The 24045-nt window shown below is 41.1% G+C and overlaps 1 protein-coding gene across 9 annotated transcripts in view; it reads right to left on the reverse strand.

Annotated features, from left to right (window-relative positions):
- sema4d (sema domain, immunoglobulin domain (Ig), transmembrane domain (TM) and short cytoplasmic domain, (semaphorin) 4D) overlaps window positions 1-24045 on the reverse strand; it is a 254692-nt gene that overhangs the window by 38838 nt on the left and 191809 nt on the right. For 6 of the 9 annotated variants that reach the window (XM_068030126.1, XM_068030125.1, XM_068030127.1 and 3 more), the window contains 2 exons: window positions 23447-23499; window positions 13899-16331 (listed from right to left, as the gene is read on the reverse strand). In XM_068030126.1, coding sequence (XP_067886227.1) covers window positions 15385-16331; window positions 23447-23499 — 1000 coding nt within the window. In that variant the 3' untranslated portion in view covers window positions 13899-15384. Of the gene's footprint in view, window positions 1-13898; window positions 16332-23446; window positions 23500-24045 lie in introns of those variants that run through there. The other 3 variants (XM_068030134.1, XM_068030133.1, XM_068030132.1) reach the window with 1 other exon arrangement.

Below are 24045 nucleotides of genomic sequence, written 5' to 3' on the forward strand. Positions count from 1 at the left end.
CGTTGGGGTGGGGTAAAATTCCGGCCAAGGAATCAATGATTCTGAGAATGCAAATATACATGGCAGCTGCTAACACCTGGAAACAATGGAAAGCCTGGGTGGTGATGCTGAAACCAGACTTCTGGACTTTGCATATTGGAAAGGACAATGAGCTATTAACTTTTGATTCCAGATAGAGTTAACAGATTTTCAGAAGGCAGACAGGCTGTAAGAAAGGAAGATGATCAGCGGTGGCAGCCTCAAGGGAGAGAGAGAGGGAACACCTGCTCTCAGAGAAGACTGATAGAGCAAAAGGCTGCAAAGACTTGAACCGGTTTTGAAAGTTGAAGCTTGTGGAGAAATAGAAGACCAACAAGATCACCAGGGATCACCTTATTCACGGACATCCAGTTCGTTAAGTGCTCGGAGAGGTGAGCAAAGAGGACATCGATTTTGAAAAGGTCTGGGAAATTCAACCCATTGCAACTGGGAGTAATTTGGGACTTTCAACCACCTTCCTTCCTTCATAAGGTCAGAAGTGGGGATGTTCGCTGATGATTGCACAATTTTCAGCACCATTTGCGATTCCTCAGATACTGAAGCAGCCCATGTCCGGATGCAGCAAGACCTTGACAACATTCAGGCTTGGGCTGATAAGTGATAAGCAACATTTGCACCACACAAGTGCCATGCAATGACCATCTCAAAGACAATCTAACCATTTCCCCTTGATGTTCAATGACATTACCATCACTGACTTCCCCACCAACATCATCCTGGGGGTTACCATTGACCAGAAACTGAACTGGACCAGGCACATCAATACTGTGGCTACAAGAGCAGGCCAGAGGCTGGGAATTCTGCAGCGACTAACCCACCTCCTGTCTCCTCAATGCCTGGATGGGGGCAGCTCCAAAAACACTCAAGAAGCTCAACACCATCCAGGATAAAGCAGCCTGCTTGAGTGGTACCCCGTGCACCACCTCCAATATTCACTCCCTGCACCACCAATGCACAGTGACAGCAGTGTGTACCATCTACAAGATGCATTGCAGCAACCCACCAAGACTCCATCGACAGCACCTTTGAATCCCGCGACTTCTACCACCTAGAAGGACAAGGGCAGCAGATGCATGGGAACACTACCACCTGCAAGTTCCCCTCCAAGCTACACACCATCGTGACTTAGAACTATATCGCCATTCCTTCACTGTCACTGGGTCAAAATCCTGGAGCTCCCTTCCTAACAGCACTGTGGGTGTACCTACACCCAAAGGACTGCAGCGGTTCAAGAAGGCAACTCACCACTACCTTCTCGAGGGCAATTATTGATGGGCAATAAATGCTGGCCTGGCCAGCGACACCCACATCCCATGAACGAATAAAAAAAAAAGATTTTGCCATCGAAGAGAACTGTGTAATGTGCAAGTGTGGTGTGAGGTTTACAAGTATTTTAATAAGTAAAGAAAATACCTTTCTTTGTAATTTGGGGTATCATCTACGTACAAAATGCTACTTAGTTAATTGGGATTTCTTTTAGTTTAGTTGTGATGAAAGTCTTAAAACGTGAAATCTTGTATACTTCTTTAAATTGGTCTGGGGGTTCATATCTCATATTTTAACGTTAATGATCTCAGAGTTTGTAACACTGCTCTATTGTCCCAACTTTTCTGTTTGGATTTCTAAATTTACCTTCGCCTGAACCCTCACACACTCCATCCCGCACCCCTTAGTTTAAAGCCCTATCCACAGCCCAAGTTATACGATTCGCCAGAACACTGACCCTAGTCCAGTTTAAGTGGAACCCATCCGAACGGAACAGCTCCCTCTTTCCAGAGTACTGGTGTCAGTGCGTTATGATTCAAGACCTCGTCTTGCTACACCACTCTTTGAGCCATATGGTTAATTCTCTAATCTGCTTGGCCCTATGCCAATTGGCACGTGTCTCGGTAACAATCCAGAGATCATTATCTTTGAGGTTCGGTGTTTTAATTTGGGTCCTAATTCCTCAAACTCTCTCAAACATCATTCCTAGTTCTACCTGTACTGTTGGACCACAACAACTAGATCCTCACCCTCCCAGTCCACATTCATCTCCAGCCACAGGAAGATGTCCTTAATCCTGAAATCGGGCAGGCAACACAACCTTCGGAGCTCCTGGTCGTGGCTACAGAGAACAGTATCTATCCCCCTGACTATACTGTCCCCCATCAGCACCACATTCCTATTCGCTCCCCCACTTGAATGGTGTCCTGCACCTAGGTGCAATGGTTACTTTTTTCATCTGCCCTGTGGTCCTTGTCACATCCACACAGATAGCAAGCACCTCGTACCTGTTGGTCAAAGTCAAGGGTTGAGGCTCCTCCATGACTACACGTGGATTCCCATACTTGCCTAGCTCACAGTCACACCATCCTGTCCCTGACCATTGACAAACTCTAAAGTCTACATAACCTAATGGGGGTGTGGCTGCCCGCCAGAACTAAGTGTCCAGGTAACTCTACCCCTCCCTAATGCTCTGCAATGTCTGCAGCTCAGACTACAGCTCAGCAACTCTGAGCCAAAGTTGCTCAAGCTGCAGACACTTACCACAGATATGGTTGTCCAGGACTGCAATGCGTTCCACAGATTCCCACATGTTGCAGTCATTGCACACCACCAGCCCGGCCATGTTTGTCTAACCTTATTTATTTGATCAGTCAATTAGTTACTAATTTAGTTAGCTAAAGTAACAGCACATTACAGTCTTCTAGCTTGGAGACAAAAGTAGAACACTCACCAACCACTGGAGGTGAAACAAAAAGAAAAAGCAGCACCTCCTTTCCCCTCTACACTGAAATCTCACTTCCACCAAATTCCCGACTTAACACTTGGTCCTCAAGGCACTCTGTTCACACATTGCTCAGATTTCTGAGCATCTATACAGGTAATTTTCCAAGCCTTGCTGGTTTGTGGTGCATTTTGGCAAATTCAGGCATGCTGCTGTGCATGATTTTCTGACCACTAATTTAACTTGTCTGAAAAACTCACTCAGTACATGTCCAGAATTGCCAATACATGCTCAGTGGGTATGCCTGACGCACAGTCGCTAAATGACTGCTTACTTCCCAGCCTGCACACGAGTATGGAGAAAGAAACTGGAAAAATAGTACTGGAACTGATATACAGATCACAATCAGATTTATTACTTTTCACCCATGTCTCACCAACTCTACCAAACATTCTCAATATGCCTGCTAGAAAGCAAGCAATTTAAAAAAAATTCTATTCATGTGTATGAAACAAAATAAATACCTGTAGTTCATTAAAAGCTGTAATTCAATGTTGACATTCATAAAATGCAGGAGCATCTCTAAAGTGTGAATCATAGCCAAGGTTATTCACTCTTGGGTATCTTTTCTATATAAAACAGCAAACACACACTGATGCAACAGGTAAACAGTAAGAATTGGCATGCAAGAATTTATGTAGTTTGTAAAACATTTCAGAAAGTTCTTGTATGTAATTCAAATAGAAATGGATTTGCATGAAAAGGAAAAAAGCATGTGGCTTTTAATAAGATTGAGGAAAGGTTTCTTTTCTGGTTCAATATAACTGCATATTGTTTCGACATCTGAGAGAGAAAAATTAAGCCATACATTCAGTCTTATATGGAAAACTTTCATTCAGCTAAAAAATGATAGCTATGTCCATAAGATAAAACATCATTTCATTTGATTGGTTGCCTCAGATATTGAAACCAAATTGTTATGTTACCTGAGTCAGAGAAAATACTGTAGTATTTTGGTTACCAGCATGCATCAGTTGTCAGCACTCCAAGAAGGTCTTGAGTTTAAATTGCACTCCAATACATAATCTAGGTTGACACTTCAGTGCAATATCGAGGAGGTGCTATGCTGGTGTAAGTGCCATCTTTTGGATGAGACATTCAAATAGAATATCCCAAAGGCACTATTTAGTGAGCAGCAGAATACTTTTCAACATTTTTCACTCAACAATCACCACCTGAAACAGATTAATTGGTCATTTTTACCTCATTGGTGTTCCATATTACTGTTTGCCAGTTGGGTGTGATATTTGCCATTATGTCAAGTGATTGCACTTCAAAAGTAATTAATTGGCTGTGAAGTATTTTGGGATCTTAGGAGGACATAAAAGGTACTAAGTTCCTTTTAACTGCATATAGGGCAAAATGAAGTAAGGTGGAATGAGGCTTGTGTGAAGCATAAACATCAGCATAGACTTGTGCCAAATAGCTTCTTTCTGTGCTGTAAGATTCTATGTAAAGTGTAATAAAGGTTCCTTCTTTTCAGCTTCTTGGGGTTTTTACTCAAGTATAACAAAAGATCAGTTAAATTCACGGATAAAAATAAATTATTCCAGCACATGGAGAATAACTGATACGATCCAAAAGATTCCATTAATCTTTACTCTTTGATAATTTCTCCTTTCATGTTTTCCTGTGTTGGAAGAGAGTTTTATTGCTACATGACATTGGGTGAGAAATAGCAGAAGCCCTTTCTGTGCTTATCTATTTGCATATAGAGATGCAGATCAGTTCTTAGGAAACAGGAACAGCTCAGTTTCTACCTCAACAGCAGATAGCCTTGGGTGTAGACATTTGCATTTTATTTTTCACGTTCTTCAGCTTGTTTATTCAAGGTCACTGATAAATATCTCAGCTATTTCATCCTGAATATAGTACCGTCATACTAAAAGTTACGATAAGTTAAAAACCAACCACTTGATCACAGTAAGATCACAAGCACCAACATTGCAAGTAATTATTAATACAAGCATTTGGATGTCAGGAATGAGCCCAAAGCCAAAACAGAGTTCAGATACAATTGAGACATGTTTAGGAAGGTCCAAGGTACTTGGTACTTTTTTAGATCTGTTAAAGTGGCATGTTTTGCTGATTGTATTATCCTTTCTAAAGCAAATGGACAAATCTCCATTAATGCAGCAACAAAAAATTTTCAGTAGTGCATCTGCTCAGCCCAAAACAAAGTTATTGTTTGTTCCCTTTGGAAAAGGAATACCTCCGCGTACTTGATCTTTGATGAGAGGAATATTGTAACTGCCTGATGTGCCATTTGGAGAAATTTCATTTTTCAAACTTGTGACCTGCAAATAAAATTAACTTAAATTTTCTTTGCAGAAAACAGCATCTTTACATTAGTCACATTAGGTGACAACAATCTAATTTTTGCACTAGTACATAAAATTAAACTTTATCAAATATTCTTTGTACTAATATTAAAGGCTAAGAAACTATTTCAGAGGGAAGTTAAGAGGCAACCACAATGCTGTGGGTCTGGAGTCAGATAATAGGCCAGACCGAATAAAAACAGCAGATTTTCTTCCCTAAAGGAACATTAGTAAACCAGATGGTTTTTATAACAATCTGGTAGTTTCATGGCCACCATTACTGATACTATCTTGCAATTCCAGATTTTATTTTTTAATTAATTGAATTTAAATTCCCAAGCTGCTGGATGGGATTTTGAACTCATGTTTCCAGAATATTAGTCAGGCCTCTGGATTACTAGTCCAGTAACATAACCACAATGCTCCTGTGAAGTATAAACTAGAATAGTTTCACATTAATGATATAATTATTGCCCATCCCCAATTGCCCTCGAGAAGGTGGTGGTGAGCTGCTTTCTTGAACCGCTGCAGTCCATGTGTGTAAGTGCACCAACAGTTCCAGGATTTTAATCCAGTGACAGTGAAGGAATGGCAATATATTTCCAAGTTAGGATGGTGTGCAACTTGGAAGGAAAATTTGTAGGTAGTGGTGTTCCCATCCACCTGCTGCCTTTGTCCTTCTAGGTGGTAGAGGGTGCAGGTTTGGAAGGTGCTGTCAAAGCAGTCTTCACGAGTTATATTAGAAATAACATACTGGAATACTGGTAGCACAAATATAGGCTTAACAGAAACTGGACCAGCAATAAAACCAAAAAATACACAATGAATCCAAGGCAAACCTAGGTAGAGTCACATTGTTGATAAATGGTAGATTTATACAACAGCAATTTGGTGGAAATTAACAAAAATTAATAATGGTCAACTCCTTCCAAACTTCATGGAGAATTACAAGTGTGTCTCAATTTCAGTCACTGGTCTGAGCTGAGTTAGCTGATTTATAGCTTTTATGTGCTGTAAGTTGACCTCAGTGGCCTTGGACTAAGAAGAGATGAGGCTACAAGCCACTAACTGCCGCTGGAATTGCATGTGTGTAGACATCAAGTGAGAGTAGGATTGATTGTACAAGTGGATATGGTAGAGTAGTGGTTAATTACCCATCATGGAAATTGTAAAATTGAATTCAATGAATCTGGTAATTTTGGGGCTGGTACCCGAAGAAATGTCTATCAAAATGTTGTAAAAATCCAGTTCCTTACGTCCTTCAGGAAAAGGAGCTCACCACCATTACCCAGTCTGATCACACTATGTGGTTGACTCTTAACACCCACTGAGTTGGAAGGCCCAGAACCAATCGACGGCCTACCACTATTTTCATTGGGTCAGTAAGGTTGAGTTAAAACATGGTCTTGTCAGTACCACCCACATCCCAATTAGAAACCTATACTAAAAAAAAACTTGGAATGTAGTTTTATATTTCAAATTCTTTAGTTGTTGGATGTTGTAACTATGGCAATGATAACTTACTCATAAAACAAGAATAATGGCTCTATTTCTTGTTCCTTAAATAACTGCATAGAAACTAGGCTGGTTTCATGGTTGTATCTCATTTTTTTAAAAAATGTATGTGAAGAATTCACTGAAAAAACATGCAATACTCGAGATCTAAACTGATTCCTTAACAGGATATATGGAACAAGGCATGTTCAATCTCATTCTGTAAACACCAAAGCTCAACAGTTTTAAACTATATCTAATATTACCATCAATATCCAAGTGCTTTAAATAATAAGTACCTCGGCCATTCCCTGGTTATTGGTTAAGATGTACAAATAGATCTCTTCCTTCGTTTCCTTTCGGACTGGCTCTGGAAACAAGGTACCATCCCTGACACAGGAACATGGAAGTTTACCATTCATAACAACATATTATGCCATTGTCTTTGAAGAAATTAGTGGGATAATTTTTAATAACCAACAGGCATTTTCTATTACTGTAGAATTATCGCACACACTTATTCTCCCAGTATCTTCCACACAGCTAAAGCAATAAAGTCGTCATACTTTTTAAATGATCCAAACTGAGGTACCATCCTTGAAGCAACCATATATTGCTTTCTGTCCTTACAAACTCCTTGGGGTATATTCTTCAAGTGATGTGTTGTTCTATAAAGGATCATATTTGTGCCAAAATCCATAGAAACATTTCATTAAATATGCACAGAGGGATTTCATATGAATGTATGGTCACACTCAAGAAAGGAACAGTTATGAACTAAAGTGAACTGGAGCAATTATGAACTGTAAAAATGAACTGGTGAATTAAACTCCAATAAATGGACACATTTTGCTGCAAACAAGATAGAGTAAGAGGTCAGATGCCCCTCCTGTACTGCAAATATACATCGTGACTGTTGGAGACTAAACCCATCATCATGCCTGGACTAGTTCACCTTAAAATGCTAAGCAGGCCATTCAATGCTAAATGGCTCCTATATTGGGTTGACAAAGACCTTCACAGACAGGGCGACTCTGGATTCAAAGCCAAGATAATAGGTGTGACACAACACTACTTGCTCACAGTGTGGTCTCCTCTACATTGGGGAGACCAAGCGCAGACTGGGTGACCGCTTTGCGGAACATCTCCGCTCAGTCCGCAAGCAGGACCCTGAGCTTCCGGTTGCTTGCCATTTCAACACTCCCCCCTGCTCTCATCTCTGTCCTGGGATTGCTGCAGTGTTCCAGTGAACATCAACGCAAGCTCGAGGAACAGCATCTCATCTACCGATTAGGCACACTACAGCCTGCCGGACTGAACATTGAGTTCAATAATTTCAGAGCATGACAGCCCCCCATTTTACTTTCATTTTTAGTTATTTTTTTCTTTCTCTTTTTTTTTTACATTCTTTTTTACATTTTTTACAATTTTTTTTTTTTGCATTTTTTTCATTTCATTTTAGTTTGTTCAGTTTGCTTGCCCACTGTTTTTTTTCAGGTTTGCACTTGCTGCTGTTCAATATTCAGTGTATTAACAGCTAATCTGTACTAATGCTTTGTCTTTCAACACATCATTAACACATTGTTTGCCTTTGCTCCGTGATCTTTTGGTCAGCTATGTGGCCTGGTCCAATCTAGACCTCCTTTGTTGTCTCTTGCCCCACCCCCACCTCACTTGCTTATAACCTGTGACTTTTCTAATATTTGTCAGTTCCGAAGAAGGGTCACTGACCCGAAACGTTAACTCTGCTTCTCTTTCCACAGATGCTGCCAGACCTGCTGAGTGGTTCCAGCATTTCTTGTTTTTACGACTTTATCAAGTTAAGCCACATTCAAATTCCATTGTGTAACAACTGCCCAAAGTTCAAAGACACAGTATGAACACATCAGGGAGAGCATCAATGGCCACTTGACCAAAACCAAACCTAATAAGGTTTTCTTAAAAAAAAGGATTTCTATGAGAGAGAGAAAGTAAAAGCCAGCAGCTGAGAGATCTATTCCAACCAATAAGACCCTGCCTGTAACATTTTTAAACCACTGTGGCAGATACTGAAAAAAGACAACCTTTAAAACTCCCATCTGAGAAATTTTAACGAGATTGTCCACCAACTTTGACTGAGTCTTAAACAAAGGAATCTACAATACTTCAGAGGACCAGGAAAAGGAACATCAGGCCTGCAAATGCTGTTTAAAAAGTCCTCCCGGAAAACTAAGGTGGTTTCAAAGAGAAATCTTTTTACAAGAATCAGAATTAAATGCAGGCTATCCTCCAATCTCCATCTTTTCTTATCTGTGTGTGCTTACATGTGTCCGTGTGAATGGGCAAGGTTGTAATATTTTCAGGTATTGTTTAATAGTTATCTTTCTTCTTTCAACCTAGGACAAAACCTATGACCCTTAAAACACTCAGGGCCTAAAACACTTTTTAAAAAAAACACTATCTACAGTCAGTTGAGAGGTGAAAAGTGGAAGTCTCCCACCTGTTTGTAAACATTCTTAAAGGAACAGTATGGTTTGATGCATGTCAGGTGAATTCTTCAAGCAAGAACCGGGCCAATTACAGTAAGTTGAGAGAAGAGGTGAAGAGAAAAATAAGATTGGCAAAGAGAAAATATGAGAATAGAATGGCAGTTAACATAAAAAGGAAATTCAAAAATCTTCTACCGGCATGTAAAAAGCAGGTCATAAGAGGTCAGTGGGTCCTATTAGGGACAAAGAGGGTAATATATGCTTAGAGGCACAGGGCAAGGCTAGAATACTTAATAAGTACTTCGTATTGTTGTTTACTAAGGAAGTGGATTCTGGCAAAATAATCGGTACAAGTAGAAATGGTAGAGGTAATGGATGGGGTGAAAATTGATAGTCTAGATGTACTTAAAAGACTGACTCTGCTTAGACAGGATACGTCGTCAGGTCCGGAAGACTTGCAACCCAGGTTACAAAAGGAATTGGGAGTGGAGAAAGCAGAGGGCTGATCATAATCTTGCAATCTTCCCTTGATACGGGGGAGGTGCCAGAGGATTGGCGAATGGCAAATGTGACACCCTTATTCAAGAAAGGTGCAAGGACAGTCATAGTAACTACAGGCCGGTTAATTTATCAATGGTGGGTAAGGTTTTAGAGACAATAATCAGGGAAAATGAATCAACAGACACTTGGAGAGTTAATTAAGGATAGCCAGCATGGATTTGTAAAAGATAGATCATGCTTCACTAATCCAACTGTATTTTTGATGAGGTAACAGAGAAAGTTGATGATGGGAAAGCATTTGACAAAGTACCACATAAAAGGCTGGTTAACAAAATTAAGGCTCATGAAATAGAAGGGCCAGAGTCAGCTTGGATAAAAAAAATTGGCTCAAGGACAGAAAACAGCGAGTCATGGTAAATGGCTGTTTTTCAGACTGCAGGATGCTAGATAGTGGTGTTCCCCAAGGTTAGTACTGGGATCACTGCTTTTTGAATTTAATACAGAAAAGTGTAAGGTGATGAATTTTGACAGAAGTGATAGGGAGAAGCAATAGACTTAATGGCACAGTTTTAAAGCATGTGTCGGGTCAGACGGACCTGGGGGTTTCATGTGCATAAATCCTTGAAGGTGTCAGGACATACTGAGAGAGTAGTTAGCAAAGCATATGGGATCTTGGGCTTCATAAATAGAGGTATTGAGTACAAAAACTGGGAAGTTATGCTGAACCTTTATAAAGTTCTGGAATATTGCATCCAGTTCTGTTCACCACACTTTAGGAATGATGTGAGAGTCCTTGACAGGGTGCAGAGGAGATTTACTACAATAGTTCCAGGGATGAGGGATTTTAGCTACAGGGTTAGGTTGCAGAGGCTGAGATTGTTCTTCTTGGAGCAAAGCGATTGGGGGAGATTTGATACAGGTGTATGAGTTTATGACAGGTTTAGACATGGTAGACAAAGAAAAGCTGTTCCTATTAGCTGATGGCACAAGGACTAGGGACAAAGATTTATGGTTTTGGGAAAGAGATGCAGGGGTAAAGGCCTGCTACCCGACCCGAACCCGACGACATGTGTCGGGTTCGGCCCATCTTCCGGATCCAGCTTTCGGGCTCGGGTCGGGTCGGGCTGGACACACACGATAAGTGCTCTGCTGGTAAGTATTGAAATTGAAAAAAAAAATTACCTCAGCTGGGAGTCTGGGACAAAACCGAGTCTGCGCAGTGAGCGAGTAATGTCACTATAATGTCATCACGCAAGTGCTGCAGCTTCCTGGAGGCTCAGAGTCCGAAGGTAAGTAAAGGGGTGGTCAAGTCGGGATCGAGGCAAAATCGGAGGGACTCAGGCCGGGCCGGGTCGGGCTTGGGTCTGCTGTGGTTCGGGTCGGGATCTTCTTCCTGACCTGAGCAGGCCTTTAGCAGGGGGGGGGCACATTCTGAAGCTGTGCTGTGGAAGACAGCTTGATTGCAGGAACTGTGTGGGATGAAGCAACACAGCCCAGGATGGGGTTTGGCAATTTAAATAATACAGAACTGCCAACATCAAGAGCAAAGAGTGCGCTGGAAAATTAACTTTAGTTGGAACATATGGATGCAAGGTACTGCTGTAATTCTTGAGTGGGAAGACTGTCAGAACGCGGCCGTTAGCCCCAAGACCAACAGTTAAACTGCCTTCCCATCATCATCAATCACATTGGACTATCACTACTACCTAATATGGCAGCAGATAAGTGTTCAAAAAGTCTGATAGTAATTTTTGTGTTCAAAAACATCTTTGTTGAAAGCATAAATTATTAATTGAATGATAAAGGACAACTACAATACTGAGGCTACTGAAAGCAGATAGTTGTAGAATGTCTCAGTAGGTTGTTTTCCCAGTGGTATTTCCTCAGAATCGTGAATGAGACCATTTCAGAGTTCAAGGTCACAACTACAGCACGTTGAAGAAGTTGTGTTAAAAGTCAACCTACCACAGCTCAGCTAATAATATAATTTCCTTGTGGCTTCTCCTACTCCATTGCCATAGCTGCAGTTGAAACACTGCTTATACATGTAAATAGATATCTGCTGAAGTTCAGCCAAGGCTACAATGGCAGAGTGAAAGAAGCCCCAAGGAAATTCATCCCTTAATCTATTAACTCCAAGTAATACCAAATTTGTTGCAACTTGAGAAACTTGTGAGGTATGTCCGTATGTACTAAAAACAAGCAATAAATTATATAAGATTTGCATCGTTTTACGAATATCAGCTCGAACCAGCTAAGAAACTTGACTGACTAATGCGATATCAATTTAGAAAAGCAACGTGTAAGGAAAGCTAAGGGCAGAATGCAACTGAATGTAACTGAACATTTTTTAAAAATCTTATTAGTTTGACAAAGACTTTGAAAGTGTAGCTACCAATCCTACAAGCAGGGAGTATGCTATAACTTACCAGTAGAAGTAATGACAAGAGCAGTGTAGCTACAATAGCAAATAACCATAGCTAAAGTGATCTAAGCTGTGCATACAATTAATTCAGACAATGATGCAGTTTTACTCAACAACAAACGTTTGCTTTCCTAGTCACAGAATTCATCTGTTGGGGGTCGGGGTTCAGGATTTTTGCACCCTCTGTAACACAATTGTTCTAAATTCATATTTAGTCATTTTAATTAGGTCTCAACAGAAAAAAAAACTTGGGTACTCTGGTTGTTGATCTATTGCCCTTACACTGGTCAATTTCCAGAACCAATAAATTTTGTCGTCAGCTACTTTCTTGTCTCGAACAGTCTCATCTGAGCATTCACCATCGAGTAAGATAACGTGGGCTACCAGTTATTAACCCAACAAGGCCTGAACTGGTTTCTTACACTAAGCAACCAAAATCAAGTTTCCTATTTTAGGCCAATTGCTCTTGCTTTCCAATCTAAAAACAATCCATCAGGAAATAAATTATGTCACTCATCTCCTGAAAAGAAATGTGAAAACATATTTAGCTTAGTTTTTAAAGCAAGATTTTTATATGACAAAACTCAACAAATGTCAGATATAGAGTGATTTTTCAGGTTCAGCCAGAACATGCACAATTAAGCAACCATTATTAATCAACAAACTTAATTGAGTTTATTTACAAATATGATCGCTTTAGAAACATTATGGGCGTCAATCTTGATCAAGATCAAGATTCCAATTTGAATCTCCCAGCAATTACTTTTGTGCTGTTAACAAACCACAGACCCACGATCAGGAATTAATGCCCTTTGTCAGCTAACCAGCCAGTTTCAAATACAGGGGACAAATTTCCTTGGGGCTTCTGCTGCTTCATGGCCATAGTTCCGGAAACTCCATTTACATATGTAAATGCATATGCTGAAGTTCAGCCAAGGCTATGATGGCACAGTGGGAGAAGCCCCAAGGAAATTCACCCTTTAATCGATTCATACTATACGTAATACTAAATTAGTTGCAACTCAAGCAGCTGTGAGTTGTGCAATAAAGTGTACCATTCAAGAATGGTATGTACGAAAAGTAACAATTAGATAAGATTTGCATTGTTTTGCGCCATGTTCACAACACATGCATGTTATTTTGCGAGTATAAATCTAATAAAGTACAATGAATATTTGCTTTGAGTTTTATTGTGCAATTCTGTTTAAAAAGAAACTATTTTAGCTTATAATTAAAAGTAGCCAACCCACATATACACTTAAGCAAAAATTGTGCAGTACCACGTATAACAAACTAGTGGTCAGGGTGAACGATATAAAAATGAGAACGTTTTTCCAGGTCCCCTATAAGCTCAGTTTACAATATTGTACAATAAAAGATTCTAACAGGATCTCAGGGACTGGTTCTGGACTTACAAAACTTTATAAAATTTCAAACTTATGTGCTCATTTACTACATTTAAAACATTCTTCCTTGGTAAAGAGAAGGAAAGTATTTTCACAGTATTAAAAAGGACAGTTTTGCCTCTCCCCCTCCACCCACCTAATATACACAGAAAGTTCATTACTCCTGTTAGCAGATGCTCACTCACCAATAGCTTGACAGAAGAGGTGAACAGATCCAGGGCTATACACAGTGTGTATCTGGTCGCTCAGCAGTGGTGGCAACAGCTGGACCACAGTACTGTCTGCACTGGACCAATCATGAGAAGACCCTTCAGATGGGGTTATAGCAAAGGAAGGAGGTGGACCAGGCCCAACAGGTGGAGAAGGGACCGATAGGAGTGAAAGGTAAAACAGGAGAAGCCGTGAGACAGAAAGGCACAAACTGAACAGAGTTCTACAGATACGAAAATTATCAAGAAGATTGGTCATGCATTAAAGGATAAAAAGAGATTAATGGACCGAGTCAGACAGAAGTTACAGAAGCAGTGGTATTTAAGGACTACATAAAATTTTGGCGTGGCAAGGCAGATTGAGAAAACACACAAGGCTCAATCAAATTTTCAGTAGTCTAATATGCTGTTTCTGTACAAAATGATACTTTTACCACCTTAAACATCTATTTACACAATTAAAAAAATAAAAAGTAGTTTTACACACAATTTTCTATACAATTGTGAACTGGCTTATACCACTAAATGTACCACATGGAACACCAACCTCCCTAGAAGATAGCTCTACATAAAACCTTTTGAGACCTTTTTTTTGAATAAAACAATTTCAAAAGGAACCTGTTTTTGCTTATATACGCAGAAGCAAATAAAGATGCCAGTAAATAAAATGAAATGACTTGTTATACATAAACTTAAAATATAAATGTACATTGCTGCCATAGCAGTGAGAGATTAAAAAGCTGGTTAATTGCACCAGTTGCTCTTATTTTCAATAGCAGTTCAGTGGGTTACTAAAACAATTGAACATCTATAGCAGCAAAACACAGGTTCCAATGCTGTTTTGTCAGTTCCTCTGAAGTCCATCAGAGCAGGCTTTTACAAAATCCAGACCGAAACCGGAACAACTTTGCAGCCGTTAAGAATTTGCTCGTCTAAAGGATGTGGCAAACCGATATTTTTCATTTGTGTCCATGGTATACAGTTTGTCCCATGCCACACCAGTTAGAAAAATCCATCTCTGCGGCAATGCGAATATAGGTGGTACAACGCTCAGCTCAATATTGAAAGTCATCCACAGGTATGAAAAGTCTTTGCAACTAGGCCCTATGCTGCGGCCATGGCTCAGTAACAACATTTTAACAATGTACCTTTTTTCCTTTTAAAATGTATTAGTTCTATAAATCACAGTCCTGTGACACGCACATTATAATCTAAAGTTACCCGACGTCCGTATAACATCGTCTTTCTTTAATTCTTACACTCAACAGACAAGCTAAACACATAAATCTACCATTCATTCTCTGATCCCTGAGATGCTGTACAATGTTAGCATAAAGAAAGGCATCAACCTACATTAGATGCAGCAATAATCTACAATTATTTCTAACAGAATATTACTCAAATTATCAGTGCAATATAGAACACTACATATACAGTATATGCAAAAAAGAGATTTATGCTCCAATTTGGACAGCACTTTGAGATTTACCAATTTGATAAACTAATAATTTCCAATTTGGAATGAAAGTCAAATCACCTGCATATTGAGCACATATGAATACTATTCTGAGATTGCTGAATATAATGCAGGTTGAACATGTGAGATTGATATTCATTTTTAACGTCATTTTCTAAGAACTTCTTTCATCTATAGAAAACCTTTGATAGCACATCATGATTTTCTCTTTTTTCTTTGTTCTCACACTTGCCAACAGCTTATCTATGTACAACTGTAAACAATATGAAAATTGCTAGCAAAGACTCTGGGCTTCCTCATCAATGAATTTAATATCAGGAATATCTGCATCTTTCTCAGGATCAGCAGAACCAATGGAGTAGTTTTCTTGGATTTGCATGAGCTCTTGGGGTTTCTCTGTATTAGGAATTTTGCCATTCCCACAGTCTGATTCAGTTTCATAACCCTTGTCACCAGCAGCAATCTGCTCACTACCTTGATTATCTGAATTGATTTTCACTGCCTGTTGTTTAACCAGCTCCTCAGACACATCATAATCGAATTCTGGCTTCTTTCCATCACCGACTACATACAAGCGTAACTTCAGACAAGGACCCGGCAAGTATTTCATGTAACAATTGTAACCAACTAGTATCAGGAAAAGAAGTGTAATCAGCACAAGGGAAACTAACAGAATGGTATCATTTCTTTCAGCCGTTGAAGGCTCACTGACAGCTTTAGTATCTACTGCTGAATCATCTGCATAATTATCAGTATTTAAAAACATCGGGATTGAGAATGTGGAAACTGAAGTGTACAACACAGTTGAAGTGGACACATCAGTTTGAATCTGGGGGGTGATAGTGGGAGGAGACCTTCGTTCTTTATCTGTGCTTGTCTGAGTTGTTGCAGAATTACCTTCCATCTTAGTAAATGGTGCAGTTGGGGACGTTGTTACAACTTTAGGTGGACCCTCTACGATCAGAGAATACCTTTTCACCAGCTGTTCGTACAGGTTTCCCTTCACAGTTTCTACTGTCCAGCAATCATAGGTACCAGAATCTTCTTCAGTAACAGAGAAAATCAGCAAATTGTTTTCAACAATTCGATACTTTGAATTCTCATTTAGAGTTTTGTTATTTAACTTCCACATAACTTTAGCCAGTCTAGACATAGGTAGGCACTTCAGTTCTTGAAATCCTCCTTGCTCCACTTTGTGTTCTTCAGATGATGCAGATCCCACTATGAAATAAAATATAAAATAAATCTGGTAATTCTTTTCAACATTGACAGTACTGCCAAACTGCTATTCCTGCATTGCAAGCTCATAGTACAGCCACAGGAGAATACATGAATATTCAAAATTTATATAGAGCTCAACTGTAAGAAATGCACACTCCAAAATGGTAATGGCTTAAAGACTTCCAGTTCTGTTTCATTACAAAGAACAATTTTGAATTATTTATACTTCAATCCATTAAATTTAATGTGTTACATCTAACACATGGGAACACCACCACCTTCAAGTTCCCTTCCAAGCCACACACCAATTCCCTCCCCAACAGCACTGTGGGTGTACCAGCACCAGATGGACTACAGTGGTTCAAGAAGGCAGCTCACCAGCCCCTTCTCAAGGGCAATTATGGATGGGCAACAAATGCTTGCCTTGCCAGCGACACTCACATCCATGAAATGAACAAAAAAAAATTCAAATTGAAATGCAATTACAAACACTATTAATACTTTAAGCCCACTTACCAATGTTCAAATATATCCAGAATCTACTGTTTTGATTTTAAATGGGCTGGGAAATGAAAATATGAAGAGTTGCAAAACTTTTGCACATGTAGCAAACTTCTATAAACTTACGCTGGGGACCTAAAATTCTGCATAAAGTAGAGTGAACTATATGGTCTGATTAGATTTACATATTTGAACCAGGCAAATATTTATCTGGAGGTCAGCTATATTCATTAACCATATTTGCCTGTTCCCAAAGGTAATTATGCAGCAGGCATAAAATGCCCAGCCAGTAAAACACCACATGAAGGTAAAAAGATTGCAAACAAAAAACTTTATTCAGCCAACCAATCAGCTGTCAGGTTTCATTTATCTAATAGTTCCTGCTCTACAATGCAGGACAGCATGCCAGGAGCATCACCAGACAGACACAAAAATGAGATGCCAAACTGGTGAAGAGACAACACAGGACAACATGCATGCTAAACAGCAGAAGCTGCACAGGATAGACCAGGGTTGTCCAACTTTTCTGTGTGTGGTGGGTGGGGGGTGGGGGGTGGGGGGGGCACATTACAGGCGGAAAAAATGGCAGCCCGCATATCCGGATCGCATGCAGTCGTGTTGCTGCAATCTACCTCGTGGCAGCCCAGGATAATGGGCCAGTCAGGCTGCACCCCACCACCCCCTACCCCCCACAACCCATCATGTGGAACGGGCGGGCTTTGTGACACCGGCAACAGAGTCAGCTGCCTGTGTGCAAGCGCTGATGCCATATTTAAAGGGCAGCCAGCCCTGCTGATTCATTTAAATTTTTAAAGGACTACCCCCCACCAGTGCACCGCAATATAACCCATCACTCCTTCCCCCGCTCTAATAATTAAATGTAGAAATTGTCCTCTCCTCCACCCCCCCAAAACACTTACCTTCAAGACAAGACCTCCTCCGCCCCCAACAGCACCCCCACAAACTGATCAAAGTGCAGACGTGACTCACCCCTTACCCCCCTCCCCCACTGCACTAAAAATCATAAGTACCCCCCCCCCCCCCCACTAAGGTGGTACCTGCTTTCATTGGACGGAAAAGTGAAGGCGTGCAAGTGCCGGCCGCCACTCAGAAGATCCCGGGAAGAAGGTAAGATCGCAGTGAATGGTATTTAAATGTATTTATTGCCTTTATTTAAAAATGTAAACTGGGCCCCGTCACCCAGCAGTGGGTGGGGGGTGGGGGGGGAGCCTCACCACCGCAGGAACATCGGACCCAGCACTCCAGGCATCGGACTCCATGAAATCCTGACCTACACCTTTTTTCTTACATAGGGGGCCGGATAAACAATTTTGAAAAGATGAAGGCATTAAAAATTTATCTTGCTATTAATCAAAACAACAAGTGCACATTTTTGTGAAGAAACTTTAAATGAGAAGATTAATTTATTGACTTACTTTCTCATCACTATGTTGGACACTGATTTAGTGAGATACCTGGCATTTTTCTGCTTGCACAAGTAGTCAATGTTTGCCCATACATTTGTTGTAGTGATGCGGAGTATTCTGGATAGATGTCCATCTGTCAGGCGTGATCTTGATCACTCTCTCTTTGCCCATGTTTCCCCCCTGCCCCCCCAACTCTGTGTCATTCCCCCCCATCCCTCCCACGTTCTGCTCTGCTTTCTCTATGTCGCTCTCTCTGTCACACCCCTCACTCTCTTTCTCTGTCCCCCAACCCCTCGCTCTCACTCTCTGCACGGGGCCCCCCTCTCTCTTTCTCCGTCTCCCCCCACCCCCCCCCTCTTTCACTGTCCCCCACCTCTCTCTTTGACAGTTGCAGACAGCAGGAACGCCCCTCACAGCAGCTTTGTGACTGGTCCGATTTTTTAAAAATCAATTTTAAAATCAACCTGTCAATTTCGCAGCTGACAGGTGCTGGGAGCGGGAACAGCGTTTTCCCAACTTCTTTCAGATTCGGGGTTTTCAAGCGGGTTTTTAAAAAAAAGTCAGAAGGGGCCAGAAAACCCCGAATCTGTCCAAAGTTGGAAAGCTGTTGCTCCCAGTGTCAGTACCTGTCAGCTGTGAAACTGACAATGCAATTTTTTAAAAGCCTTTCTGAAAGACAACAATAGAAATTTTCCCATCTCTGAAATACATGTGCAGGCCGGATGGAAGCCTTTGGTGGGCCGGATCCTGGCCCACAGGCTGTATGATGGACAACCCTGGGATAGGCAGACCTAAGCTATCCCACAACCAATGGATCAGATCAAAGCTCTGCAGTCCTGCCACATCCATTCATGACTCGTGGTGGACAATTAAACAACTGACTGGAGGAGAAGGCTTCAAAAACATCCCCATCCTCAATGATGTGGGAGTGCAGCAAGTCAGTACAAGAAAAGGCTGAAATATTTGCAACCATCTTCAGCCAGAAGTGCAAACTGGATGATCCATCTCGGCCTCCTCCTGAGGTCCCCAGCATCACAGATGCCAGTCTTCAGCCAATTCAATTCACTCCACATAATATCAAGAAACGACTGAAGGCACTGCATACAGCAAAGGCTATGTGGCCTGACAACATCCTAGCAGTAGAACTGAACACTTGGACTCCAGAACTAGCTGTGCCCCTAGCTGAGCTGTTCCAGTACAGCTACAACACTGGCATCTACCCAGCAATGTTGAACATTGCCCAGTTATGTCCTGTCCACATAAAGCAATCCAGCCCATTACCATCCAATCAATCATTGAGTCTACTCTCAATCAGCACTAAAGTGATGGAAGGTGTCACTGACAATGCTATCAAGCGGCACTTACTCAGCGATAACCTGCTCACTGATGTGCAGTTTGGCTTCCACCAGGGGAACGCTGCTCCAGATCTCATTACAGTCTTGCTCCAAACATGGACAAAAGAGCTGAATTCCAGTGGTGAGGAGAGAATGACTGTCCTCGACATGAAAGCAGCATTTGACCAGGTGCAGCATCAAGGAACATTAGCAAAACTGAAGTCAATGGGAATCAGTGGGAAACCTCTCCACTGGCTGGAGTCATACTTAGCACAAAGGAAGATGGTTGTGGTTATTGGTGGCCAATTATCTCAGTTAGTGTCCTAGGCTCAACCATCTTCAGCTGCTTTAACAATGACCTTCCCTCCATTGCAAGGTCAGAAATGGGAATGTTAACTGATCAGTGCACAGTGTTCAGTAGCATTCGCAACTCCTCAGATACAGAAGCAGTCCATGTCTGCATGTAGCAAGACTTGGACAACATTGAGGCTTGAGCTAAAAAGTGGCAAGTAATATTGACCATCTCCAACAAGAGGGAATCTAACCATCTCCCCTTGATGTCCAACAGCATTACCAACAATGAATCCCCCACTATCAACATCCTGGGGGGATACCATTGACCAGAAACTTAACTGGACCAGCCATATAAATACTGTAGCTATAAGAGAAGCTTAGGGCTGGGAACTCAGTGGAGAATAACTCACCCCCTGACTCCCCAAAGCCTGTCCACCACCTGCAAGGCACAAGTCAGGAAAGTGATGGAATACTATCCACTTGCCTGGATGAGTGCAGCTCCAACAACACTCAAGATGCTCAACACCATCCCGGAAAAAACAACCTGTTTGATTGGCACTCCCTCCACCACCAGCATACAGTGACTGCAGTCTGTACCAACTACACAATACACTGCAGCAAATTACCAAGGCACCTTCAACAGCACCATTCAAACCCACAACATCTATCACCTAGAAGGACAAGAGCAGCAGACACATGGGAACACCAAATTCCTCTCCAAGCCACACATCATCCTGACTTGGAACTGGACTCTAGTGGTTCAAGAAGGCAACTCACCTTCTCAAAGGTAATTAGGATGGGCAACAAACGCAGGCCTTGCCAGCAACACCCCCATCCCATGAAACGAATATAAAAAACTGTAAGAACATAAGCAGTAGGAGCAGCAGTAGGCCATTCAGCCCCACGAGCCTGCTTCACCATTCAATAAGATCATGGCTGAATTGATTGTGGCCTTAACTCCACTTTCCTGCCTGCCCCCAGCAACCCTCAACTCCCTTGTAGATCAAAAATCTGTCTAACTCCGCCTTGAATATATTCAATGACCCAGCCTTCACTGCTCTCTGGGGAAGAGAATTCCAAACACTAACAACCCTCAGAGAAAAAATTCCTCCTCATCTCCGTCTTAAATAGGAGACCCCTTAATTTGAAACAGTGCCCCCTAGTCTAGATTCCCCCACAAGGGGAAACATCCTCTCAGCAGCTACCATGTCAAGCCTGCTCACAATCTTATATGTTCCAATTAGACCACCTCTCAATATTCTAAACTACGAGTATGCACCCAACCTGCTCAACCTCTCCTCATAAGACAACCCCTTCATCACAGGAATCAGCCTGGTGAATCTTTTCTGAACTGCTTCCAATACAAGTATGTCCCTCCCCAAATAAGGTAACCAAAACTGTACACAGTACTCTAGGTGCGGTCTCACCAATGCCCTGTACAGTTGGAGCAAGACTTCCCTACTTTTCTACTCCATCTCCCTTGCAATGAAGGCCAACATTCCACTTGCCTTCCCAATTACTTGCTGTACCTGCAAGCTGACTTTTTGTGATTCATGTACAAGGACATCCAGGTCCCTCTGTACCGCAGCACTCTGCAGTGTCTCTCTATTTAAATAATATTCTGCTTTTCTATTCTTCCTGTCAAAGTGGATAACCTCACATTTTTCCGCATTATACGACATCTGCCAAATTTTTTCCCACTCATTCAACCTATCTATTTCCCATTGCATGACTATTTGGATCATCCTCACAACTTGCTTTCCTACCTATCTTCGTATCGCCAGCAAATATGGCTACAATACACTCGGTACCTTCATGAAAGTCATTAATATAGACTGTAAATAGTTGAGGCTCCAGCATTAATCCCTGTGGCACTCCACTAGTTCATTTGCCATCCTGAAAATGGCCCATTTATCTCGACTCTCTGTTTCCTGCTAGTTAGCCAGTCCTCTATCTATGCTAATATATCATCCCCAACACAATGAGCTCCTATCTTGTGTAGTAACCTTTTATCTGGCACCTTATCGAATGCCTTTTGGAAATCCAAATACAATACACTGCTTTCCCTTTGTCCACCCTGCTTGTTACATCCTCAAAGAACTCCAATAAATTTGTCAAACAGGATTTCTCTTTCACAAAACCATGTTGACTCAGCGTGATTGTATTGTGATTTTCTAAATGTCCTGCTAATACCTCTAATAATGGATTCTAGCATTTTCCCAACCGCAAATGTTAGGCTGCTGGCCTACAGTTTCCAGCTTTTTGTCTCCCTCCTTTCTTGAACAGTGGTGCTACATTTGCATTTTTCCAATCCGCAAGATTACAACCAATGCATCCACTATCTCTGCAGTCACTTCTTTTAAGACCCTAGGATGCAGGCCATCAGGTCCAGGGGACTGGTCAGCCTTTCGTCTCATTAGTATTGCCATTACTTTTACTCTAGTGATAGTGATTGTTTTAAGTATCTCCCTGTCTTTTGCCTCCTGATTTTCTCCTATTCTTGGGATGCTTTTTGTGTCTTTAACTGTGAAGACAGATAAAAAAAATACTTGTTCAAAGCTTCTGCCATTTCCTTGTTTCCCCATTATTAATTCCCCAGTTTTACCCTCTAAGGGACCAACGCTAACTTTAGGTACTCTTTTCCTTTTTATGTATTTGTAAAAGTTTTTACTGTCTGTTGTTGAGAGTTATGAAATATCTCCTTAAATGTCTGTCACTGCTTTGCTACCATCTTACTTTTTAACCTATTTTCCCAATCTACTTTAGCCAACTGTCTTTATACTCTTTAATTGCCTTTATTTATGTTTAAGACACTAGTTAGGGACCCGCATTTCTCACCCTCCAACTGATTGTGAAATTCTATCATGTTATGATCACTTTTGCCTAAAAGATCCTTTACCACAAGACCTTTCATTAATCCTGTTTCATTACACATTACCAGGTCCAAAGTAACATATATTCCTTCACTGTCATTGGATCAAAACTTGGATCTCCCTTCCTAACAGCTCTGTGGGTGTACCTACACCACATGGACTGTAGCGGTTCAAGAAGGCTGCTCACCACCACCACCTTCTCAAAGGCTATTAAAGATGGACAACAAATGCTGGCCTTGCCAGTGACGCTCACATCCCATGAATGAATAGAAAAAAATTCTAGATGGAAATATAAACAGCACATGCTGATGCTCCAAGGTGTTGTGTCACTGCAGCTTCCCAAGTTCATGATTTAAATGCAATTTTCATTTACAATGCTTCTCCGTATTTCATCAGGTTTGTGACAGTCAATGCAGATTTGGATCATCAGGGAGTTCTAGTTTCTTTATGCACAAGACCAATGATAAAGGATGATTCATTTGTCAATAATGTATCTTTAGAATTGCAGTAAACAAGATTTAATGCAACAGATATCAAATCTATGTTTCTAGATCATTTTTAACTGTCTGTGAAAAGCTCATATGCTGCCAGCAGTTACTTGACTTGTGGATTACTTCCTGATGTGTAGAGCTAAGACAATTAAAGGGCATGCAGTTAATGATGAGCATGAGCATTTGTCCACATACCATCTTCAGTTCTGCAAGGAGCTGCAGTTCCATTCAGATACTGCATCAAATTGCTGTGGAAAGAAAACAATTCAGATCTATAATTAACAGTTGGAAACAACTACAGTATATATTTGGTGAAAACATTTAAAGAAGAATGTAGTACAATATACTTATACAATTAGAAAGTCTTACAACTAGCATGCCACATGCCAAAACAATCATTCCTCTGGGTTTCATATTTATAGTCAGCCAAAGTAATCTTGCATTTATATAGCGCCTTTCACAAACTCAGAACATCCAACAGTGCTTTACAGCCAATGGAGGACTTTTGAAGTAGAGTCACTGTTGTAATCTGGGAAGTGTGCCAGCCAATTAGCACACAGAAAGGTCCCAAAAATAGCAACCCGATAATAACCAGATAATCTGTTTAAGTGATGTTGACTGTGGGGTAAATATTGCACAGGACATCAGGGAGCAATCCCCTGCTCTTCTTCAAGTAATATCATGGGGATCTTTTATGTCCACCTGAGAGGGCAGATGTGGCCTCAGTTTAACATATCAACCAAGAAACGGCACCTCCAACTGTTTAGCACTCCCTTAGTATTGCACTGGAGTAT

This window comes from Heterodontus francisci, chromosome 4 (assembly GCF_036365525.1).
Source record: "Heterodontus francisci isolate sHetFra1 chromosome 4, sHetFra1.hap1, whole genome shotgun sequence".
Taxonomy (NCBI): domain Eukaryota; kingdom Metazoa; phylum Chordata; class Chondrichthyes; order Heterodontiformes; family Heterodontidae; genus Heterodontus; species Heterodontus francisci.